At 35.0% G+C, this 10,442-nt stretch overlaps 2 protein-coding genes across 2 annotated transcripts; one reads left to right on the top strand and one right to left on the bottom strand.

Annotated features, from left to right (window-relative positions):
• Positions 1 to 572: 572 nt before the first annotated feature.
• On the bottom strand, positions 573 to 4,489 carry LOC108510764 (uncharacterized mitochondrial protein AtMg00810-like). The gene is made up of 2 exons (XM_017840703.2): positions 4,366 to 4,489; positions 573 to 1,123 (listed from the first exon to the last, which is right to left on the bottom strand). Exons 1-2 carry the CDS (start codon positions 4,487 to 4,489, stop codon positions 573 to 575), a joined length of 675 nt encoding a protein of 224 aa, XP_017696192.1.
• A 4,760-nt stretch (positions 4,490 to 9,249) lies between these two features.
• On the top strand, positions 9,250 to 10,068 carry LOC103697577 (fasciclin-like arabinogalactan protein 14). The gene has a single exon (XM_008779467.2). It carries the CDS (start codon positions 9,250 to 9,252, stop codon positions 10,066 to 10,068), a length of 819 nt encoding a protein of 272 aa, XP_008777689.2.
• Positions 10,069 to 10,442: the final 374 nt, after the last annotated feature.

Here is a 10,442-nt window from a genome sequence, read left to right on the forward strand (position 1 = left end):
TAATTATAATTCAGCATTCTAACAAATCTGTTATAACTAATTTACAGCTAACAAAATCTGTTAATCTATAGCTAAGCAGCTCATCTACATCAACAAAATCTATTATGCCAGATTAGATCTCTCCAGCTTAGCATCCCAACTTCCACTCCAGTAGTTCTTCCTATATGAGTTGTTGTATTTAACATTCGCCCTCAAGATGAAATGTGTATATTATGCACACTCATCTTAGATGGCAACAAATGAAACAAAGGACCACTAACTACTTTAGTAAAAATGTCAGCTAACTGATTATGAAAGGATATATGTAAAGTATGTAGAATTTTCTCTTGAATTTAATCCCTGACAAGATGGCAGTCCAATTCTATATGCTTCGTTCTTTCATGAAAAACTGGATTGGCAGCAATATATAAGGTGGCCTAATTATCACAAAACAAAATTGCTGGCCTATCATGCTTAATTTTCAGATATGGAAGTAAGTACAACAATCACAGAATTTCATAAGTAGCTGAAACGATGGCTCTATTTTCTGCCTCAGCTGATGATCTTGATACTGTGTTTTGTTTCTTAGATTTTCAAGACAGTAATGCATTTCCTAAAAATGCACAATATCCTATTATTGACCTCCTTGTATCTGGGCAATCCCAATCTGAATCTGAGAACACCTTTAAATGAAGATCATTGGATACTGGAAAGAAAATCCCTTGTGCTGGTGTGCCCTTAATATATCTAAGGATTATGTGAGCTGCATCTAAGTGAGGCTCCCTTACTTGAACATCAAATGATACATCAGGTCTAGTAATAGTCAGATAAAGAAATCTTCCAACTAATCGTCTATATCCTAAAGGATCATCTAACAATTCACCAGAAGATCTGTCAAGCTTCACATTTTGCTCCATTAGAGTTTTTGCAACCCTTGCACCAGTAAAACCAACATCCTCAAGTATTTTTAATGCAAATTTTCTTTGACAGACTAATATACCTTCTGTAGACCTTGCTACTTCTAAATCCAAAAAAAAATTCAAAGCTTCTAAGTCCTTAATCTTGAATTGTTGATCAAGTGCAGACTTTAGAGCATTGATTTCTTCTAAATCATTTCCAGCAAGTATAATATCATTAACAAATACTAAGAGAGCAATAAATGAATTAGCTCTCAATCTGGTAAACAATGTGTAATCTGCCTTAGATTTGTTGAAATCTTGCTGACTGATGAAGACTCCCCCTTACTGCCAAATCCGAGAAGCACTTTCATGTAAATCTCCTTATTTAAGTCACCATACAAAAATATATTATTAACATCAAATTGTTGTAAGTGCCAATTGTAGGCTGCAACGACTGCTAACAAAGTCCTAACAGAAGTGAATTTGGCTACTGGGGAAAAAGTGTCAAAATAATCGAACCTTTCCTTTTGAGTGTAACCCTTAGCAACTAAACGAGCTTTGAACCTTTCTATAGTGCCATCTGAGCTAAGCTTTTTCTTATAAATCATTTTGTAGTCTATAAGATGTTTCTCGGGTGGTAAATTGGTGAGAGTCCATATATTATTGTCCTCTAAAGCTTGGATTTTCTTAGCCATAGCTTTACACCATGCAGGGCTTTTAGCAGCTTGCTCAAAAGAGGTAGGTTCCTCAATATTGAAGAGACTAAGTGTATAGGCATAATGAGAAGGAGAGAGTTTATAATAACTAAGAAATTGAGAAATGTCATGCGATTACGTGAATTAGAAGAATCTGTGCTACTGGAAATAACTAGCTTAGATGATGAAGTGGCTAATTGACAATGATATTGCTGGAGATAGGAAGATTTCTATTTAACCCTAGTTGACGTTCTAGGAGGAAAAATAGGAGAAGAAAAAGTAGGTGAAACAAAGGATTGTTCTGTATGAGTAATATCAGAATGGGAATTGTTCTGTATGACAGAATCAACATTGAAAGAATCCATAGGAGGAGAAGAATGAGTGATAAAGGAAGAAACTATCTCAAGAATGGAATTTGGAAAGACAAAAAGGTCAGTGTCATCAAAATGGACAGATTTGAAAGGATACACACTTTCATGAAAAACTACACTACAACTAATGAACACAAAATTAGTCTAGAGATCAAAGACTCTATACCCTTTAATGGCATAAGGATAGCCAATAAAGATGCACTTGTGGGCTCTTGAATCAAATTTAGATCTAACTCGAGTTAATGAAGAGGCAAAGCACAAACAACCAAAGGTTCTAATACGGCTACAATCTAGTTTTTTTTGAAAACAGAAGCTCAAAAGGTGTTTTGCCTTTGAGTAAAGGACTTGGAAGTCTATTTATGATATAGGTAGCAGTAAGAATACATTCTCCCCATTATTGAAAATAAAATATTTGCAACCAAAAATATGAAAATATCCAATATTAAGTTTTCTATCTTTCCACAGTACATAGGGTGTTCTCTTTAATATAGGTCTAATTGAAACTCGGTTTAGAATATAATATGTTGTGTTAATTGCCTCAGTCCAAAAAATATCGTAGAAGATGGCTCTTACACAACATGGTTCTAGTCATTTTTTAAAGAATCCTATTTTTTCTTTTTACCACTATATTTTGTTAAGGTATCCTAGATATAGAGAAATTATACTAAACGCCATTTTTATTACAATTTTTTTAAAACATTGATATTTAAATTCAGTTACATGGTCTCTTCTGATTTTAAGAGCTTTTAAAGCTTTTTTATTCAAAATTCTTTTGGATAATTTTAAAAATACAAGAAATGCTTCATCTTTATGTGCTAAGAATAAAACTCATATAAATCTTGAGAAATCATCAATGATAACAAATCCAAAATATTTTCCACCTAGACTTATAGTTTTAGTTGGCCCAAACAAATTCATATGCAGAAGTTCTAATGGCCGAGAAGTTGAAACCATATTCTTTGCTTTAAAAGAAACTCTAGTCTGTTTTTCTATTTGGCACGCATCACAAACTTTGTCTTTTTTAAAACTCAATTTAGGTAATTCTACAACAAGATCTTTTCTATCTAATTTTGAAATAATATCTATGCTTGCATGAGCTAATCTACGATGTCATAACCAACTAACTCATTGATTTTAGCATTTATTGCAACTAGGCATTGTATATTTTTCATGAATAAATGGTCTAGATTAACCATGTATACATTGCTATGCCTATGTCCAGTGAATCTTATGCTATCTTCATTGGAACTAGAAGCAACGCATATAGAAGATTCAAACACTACTTTAAAACTTTTATTGCATAGTTGACTAATGCCGAGTAAATTATGCTTAAGACCATCAACTAATAACACATGTTCAATAAAGGTGGAATGAGTGATACCATTGTTACTAATTCTAATGATCTTTCCTTTGTTGTTGTCGCCAAAGAAGACCACCACTCTATTCTTTCTCTTAAGGAAGATAAGTTGTGATTCATCTCCTATCATGTGTCTAGAGCACCCACTATCCAAGTACCATATTCTATTTGATCCACGAGCTGCTAGACATAAATGCATCACCAAAAATTATATTTTTGACTTATATACCCAAGCTTTCATGGATCTTTGAAGGTTAGTTATTATGATCCCTTTTGGAACCCACATCTTTTTAGTTGTTACTTTGATTATTCTGCCACTTACCCTATAATTGCAAGTGAAGAATTTGTGGCAAGTTTTTCCACATTTATAACATGTGTTATTTGAATAATTACTTGATGTTTTAACAAAAATATTTTTTAAAAGTTTCTATTTTTGCAAAGGATTATAGACAAGTCCTACCTTGTTATAAATAGCTCGTTGGCTATCTAAGATCATATTCAGTTTTTTAGAGCTTAAGGTGAATTTATCTACAATTGATTTTAGTTTATCTACTTCTTTTCTTAAGTTCTAATTTTCTTCCACTAGTGATAGTTTTTCTTTTGAGATTTCATCTTTTTTTTATTTGTTAGATGTAGATTTTTTAGTTTCAGTTCTTTAGTCTTCAGACCTAGATTCTTAAATTATCTAATAATTTATTGAAAACTTTTTGAAGCTCATCAAAATTAAAATTACTTATATGTTCAGAATTTACCTCATCCTCATGAGCCATGAGGCAAAGATTTTTTTTATTTTTTGGGCCTCCTCCTTTGTTTACTCAACTCGTCGATGTCGCTCCAAGTCGCAACCATGGCTTTCTTCCTGAGCATCGTAGGGACTTTCTTAAGTAGTGGGCAATCCGCTCTGAATTGACCTAGTTTTTTTCACTCATAGCTCACTAGCGGCTACTCCTTTTCTCTTTCTTTGCTTGGCTCCCTCTTAACCATTGGCCTCTTTCTCATCCCTTGTCTTTTTCTCCTTATGAACCTTCTAAACTTTCTAGTGATTAAGGCCATTTTCTCATCACCTTCAACATCTTCAAAATCCTTACTTTCCAATTCTTCTTGAGTTACTGAATTGAGAGATATGGTCTTCCTCCTTTTTGATTCTTCTTTCTCATTGTGCTGCTTCATAATCAGCTCACGTGTCATCAATGTCCCAAACAACTCCTCCAATGGCAAGGTGTTGAAATTTTTGGCTTCTTTGATTGTAGTCACCTTGGCCTCCCATATTTGTGGTAGTTAGCTAAGAATTTTTATGACTAAATCACTATTAGTATAAGATTTGAAAAGCCTTTTAAGACCATTTATGATATCAATGAAGCATGCAAACATCCCAATAACGGATTCATTTAATTCTATTTTAAACGGTTCATATTTATGTATAAGCATATTAATTTTGGATTCTTTGACTTGGTTAGTGCCTTCATGAGTTATCACGAGCCTATCACAAAACTCTTTAGATGAATTACAAGTAGAGATACAATTAAAATCATTACCATCTAAACAGAAATATAAAACATTCATGGCTTTAGCATCTAGGTGAGCCATTTTCTTATCAAAATCATTCCATTCTCTTTAGGGCTTGGGAAGAGACACACCATCTATAACTTTATTGGGTGTGTGAGGACCACTCCACATGTCATAATCTAATGTTTATACAAAAATGCGCATACGAGCTTTCCGATATGTATTGTTTGTGCCATTGAAAAAATGGAGGTCTATTTGTGAATTGTCCCTCAACAAGAGAGATGCCATAGATCTTTGACTCTTGACTATTAGGTCAATGAGAGGCTAGAGTATCAAAGCTCTGATAGCACTTGTTGCCCAGCTATGTATCCCAAGAGAGGGGTAAATTGGACTTTTCAAAAATTTTAAGCAAAATATAGCCAAATGAAACTTTAATATTTATGTGACTTGCAATTAAAAAATGAGCTACATATAAATACGCAAGAGAAAAAAACACACAAATTAAATACTACAAACACAACAAGTTTATAGTAGTTTGATGCTAATCCTGCACCTACGTCCACTTTCTAAGATCTTCTTCTTGAAAATTTCCACTCTAATCCCTCCAAAATTATAATACAATTGTTTTGATCAAGCTCACAAACAATCTAGTTGATTTTTACTGGAAATCAACTAAAACTGCCACCAAGCCTTTTCCTAGGCTCAATACAATCTAATTCCAAGCTTGGACGGAGCTTTTTAAAAGTTTTATGCCCCAAAACTTGTTACAATCAAAGTCTAAAAAGGATAAGTAACAAACTAAATTACATCTCCTTAAAGACAAATAAACAAAGAATTAATAGAGCTCTGAATCAGTTGGTCGGCCTTCAATGAACTTGAATGATCTTCACCAACTATCTTAATAGTAGAGGATGTGATCTTTTAGCTCTTAATAAATATACTAGAATATTCTCTTTCTTTTCTGATCAACTTTTCTTGATGCTCAATTTCTTATGTTGATATTAAATCTCTTGTCTTGTGTTTTCCATCCTCTTGCATCCTTTTTAGTGTTCCCATGCATTTATGTCGTCAAAAGACTTTTTGAAGATATTTGTAGTCGTTAGACAGGCTAAAAGAGCCATTGTGGAATAATTGCAGTTCAGATTTACAGAAAAACTAGATATTACTTTTGTCCGGCATAGATGAGTCAACCCGGCTTATTTAGAGGTTGACTCGGCTTCTTTAGGGGTCGACTCATGATCTTTAAGGGTTGACTCATGATCTTCAGGATCGAATCGAAATAGCTTTTCTTTTTGCTGGCCATTGTGCGGTTGAGTCTTTTATTTTCTATTGTTGACTTGTCCATTGATAAGGGTCGACTAATTATCCTTTAGGGTCGACTCATTAATATGCTAAACTTGGCTACTCTCTATCTTTTGTCTCTGGCCATTCTAGAGTTGATACGTTTACTTATGGGTCGACTCTTATTCAACAAGAGTCGGCTCGTGATATTTATGAGTCAACTTGCCAACATACTATTTTGACTACTCTTTATCTGTTATCTATGGCCATTCGGGGGTCGATTTGTTTGCTTCTAGGGTCAACTCTTATTCAACGGGAGTCAATTCGTAATCTTTATGGGTCAACTCGTGAAAACATAGATTTGTACTGCTCTCTATCTATCTTCTAAACCTATTCTTGGTTCGACTTGTGAAAGTGTATCAATCAATATTAGTGTGCCAAGGTCGACTCGTATTTTTTCTAGGGTTGACTCTTGAAACTACCCAAAGCTAAAGCCTTTTGTCTTTGCGTGTGAGTGTCCAAGGTTCGACTCGAAGTGTTCTTGGAGTCGACTCTTCTTGTGTAGATATTTTTAAAAAATAGGTTTCATTCTTTTACATTGAGAGTTATATGGAATGATATCTTCTTAGCTTCCTGCGAGTATTCTAGTACACTCCAGAAAATAAAAATAGTAAACTTTTTACTCAAACATTTTGTATCATCAAAATTAAACTTTTTGGGTCAACATCATAACATAGTAATACTTATATGCGGCGTTAAAGAGCTGCCACACAGCAGGTCAACAAAAATAGGACTTTTTGCTTCGAGGACTTTAAACATTTATCCTAAACAAGTATGCATAATTCTATGTCTAACATATAATCATGCAGAATTTCAGCAACCTAGTTAATTTCTAATCCTAAATTCTAATGAGATCATATCTCATACCTTTTTACTTTGAGGACTTTGATGATGCCTTGATCACCTTCTGTAGCTTCACACGCATCCGGCCTCTACGTATAGTCCACACGAAGCTTTAGGATGATCCACAATTATAGGAGTGCTAGCTCGCGTAGAGGTACTATAGTGGCTAAACATTTTTCCCTCAAAGCACTCAACTTTTGATTCTTCTTTGAGAGGATGAAGGATGAAGATGATGAAGAAGAAGAAGGAGGAGAGAGGACGGCTGGCTCTCAGAATTTTTTCAGAATTTAGAATCCTTTCTAAAGACCATATTTTTTAAACCCTAAGCGTGGGGGTCTTTTTATAACCAAAAGACCCCCCACGCCTCACGCTATTTTAGTCAATGAATTTGGCTGATAAAATTTCCAAAAAATTATGGTGAACCGGCAACTAAGAGATGAAAAAATCCTCTTTTAATTTTGCACCACGAATCCCTAAAATTTGGGGGGTTCATGCGCCCCAAACTTCAGCCGCACCCACCCTGCTTCATGTGCCATGCAGTCCCTACAAATTAGAAATTTGATTCCAATCTCTTTAAGAAGATTTGAGGTGCCATATTTTTTTAAAAAATACCCCCACGACTCCTCTTTCCTCGCGCCAAAAATTGCCCAAAAATAAAAAGGATAGGCACCAGTAATTTTATGGATAAGGATGAGGTGTATTTCTTCTCCAAGAAAGAAAGCTAGGGTCCTAATTTAGAAATTCTTCTTATTATCAATTTCTGAATTTTTTAACTTAAAATTCTTATCAAATAAGGATTTTTAATAGGCTCGAGTCAAGCCCAATCCAATTGGGTCAAGTCTGATTAATTGGGTCGAGCCTAATCAACTCGGATCGAACCCAATCTAATTAGGTCAAATTCTGATGCAGCCCAAATTAAATTTTATTCAATTTAGCTTAACCTAAGCTCAATCATTCAATCAATTGAGTTCATTAGCAATCTAATTGTAACTAATCCTTCAATATTTCAATAATTATTTTACTGTAACTTTTGTTTAGGGTAATTTGTCAATCAAATTGACTGATGTACCCCTGGACGATTCTTAATCGTCGATCAGCCATTTGATCAACCTAAAAACTTCTATGCGTGTGACCCCACAGGTTCGAACCTAAGCCCGTAGCACAAGAATGACTTTCTGTACTAATCGAAGTGACTATCTAGCAATGGTACCTGGCGTTCGGATAATTAATCTCTATGACTCCAAATGCCTAGGATGACTTCAGAGTTCTATCAACTCTTTAATCAGTGCATCCAAATTGTATTTCAACTTTACAAATCCTGTAACTCCTCACAAGGATTATCCTGACAAAGGTTTTGCTAAATTAAACAGGACATTATCTCCTATCATCAAGAGGGGTCAATTCCATCTTGACTCATGCATCGATTTCACAAGTACTTGACTGCACCCAGTAGCCTTCCATCACTAAATTAGAATCTCAGATAGTCTGGTACCAAAGTAAAGTGAGTTGCTTGCAAGTCACCATAGTGATCTCAAGTCTGAGGAATACTTATACCCATATTCACTCAGAACATCTCTTGACAGCAGAGCATTCCGAAGTTGGTCATGTTCAGTGAAATGTACTTCTATACTTCACCTAGGTGAAATATTAGTGTCTCTACACTCCTTGGTTAAGAAGACAACCAACGTATATGGCACACAACGATATACTTTTGATAATGCTATTGTCCTAGTGATAGCATATCATTTGGTCGCGAACTAGTTTAAGGACTCGTAGATAAATCCTACTTTATCGTTTAATAGAGTCGTAAGGACTTCATTACATTACTTGAGTTCACGAAGATGCAAAATATGTAATGAAACATTGCCAAATAACTTTTATTAATTTCATTAATTCATATATAATTCAATCATCAACAGGCTGACGATTATCTTTTAAGACATAATTTCCAACAAAGTCCTCATTGTACCAGCTTAAACACCCTGTCTTCTAATATTCCAAGCCCGTTAAAAGCCCCAATCTCTTTCTAAATTTGGTTGGTGGCCTACCTTTCTTCTATTTTTGACATAAAAACACCCTCCACAACAAAAATTTGGTATTTACAACCTCATAAAGTTAGCATCTTTTTAATCTTTGTCAATTAGCTAAAACTTCAAACTCTAAATATAACCAGCCTAGTTAACTGCTAGTCCCTCTACATTTCTCCTCTATATATTAACCTACTCCCCTTCCCCACCAAATTCTCTCCACTCCTCCCAATGGCCTCCAATCCCCAAACCCTCCTCCTCATCTTCCCCTTCCTCATCCTATCCTTTGTTGGGGCTTATAACATCACACAAATTCTCGAGCCATACTCTAGTTTTTCCATCTTCAACAACTATCTCACTCAGACCAAGCTTGCTGATGAGATCAACCGTCACCAAACAATCACTGTTCTTGTTGTTGACAACTCCAAAATGTCTGTTATCTTCTCATATCTTAACGAGATTCTTAAGCATACCATGGCCATCCATGTCATCCTCGACTATTATGACATAAATAAACTTAGCCACATTCTCCATAAAAGTACCCTCCTTACCACCCTCTTCCTAACCAGCGGCATCGCCAATAATAAACTAGGAATCTTGAATGTCACCAACATGCCTAACGATATTGTAATTTTTGGGTCAGCTACTCCAGAGGCTCCCCTTAGTTCCACCTTCATTAAGGTGGTCATAACAAAACCTTACAATATCTCAGTCCTTCAAATGTCCAATCTCATCATCCTACCTGGTATTGAGGGTGCAAAGCAAGCTTCACCACTTGCCACACTAAAGAAGGCTCTGGCTCTAGCACCAATGGCTAAACCAACAAACTCAACATCACATGCACCAACTACCATCGAGAAGTCACCAGCCAGCACTCCCATGGAAGCACCAAATATGGTTGATAGCCCTGTGGCTGCCCCAATGGATGCTCCAAAGGCAGGTGCACTAGGTGCATATGATGTACCAACAACCCATTTTTCAGCAAGCCAAAACATAGTCTGTGGAATCCTTGGGCTTCTTGTTGGCGTTATCCACTTGGGTGCTTTCTAAAGTGGCTGATCACGTAATGGTTGTCGACTTGGATTTATAGTATCTTATGGATTTGGAGGGTATAATTGTTTGGTTTTGAAATCATAATGAATAATTTTAGTACATCAATTATCTTTTCTATTTAGTGGATATCTATCAATCATGAGAAGTTGTTGTTTATCCATAAATAATTAAATATTTGAGTTAGTGGTGTTTTTAAACTTATAAAGTCATATTACAAGAAATCAAAATAATTATCATGCAATGTAATTCATTGGCTGTGCAAAAACTGATTTGGTAAGCAATTCATAGGTAGATGTCATCAAGAAAGCAATATGTAGTAGGGATAAATAAAAAATGATGGAAAAAGAATGATGACAAAAGATAAATAGAAA

This window comes from Phoenix dactylifera, unplaced genomic scaffold (assembly GCF_009389715.1).
Source record: "Phoenix dactylifera cultivar Barhee BC4 unplaced genomic scaffold, palm_55x_up_171113_PBpolish2nd_filt_p 000450F, whole genome shotgun sequence".
Taxonomy (NCBI): domain Eukaryota; kingdom Viridiplantae; phylum Streptophyta; class Magnoliopsida; order Arecales; family Arecaceae; genus Phoenix; species Phoenix dactylifera.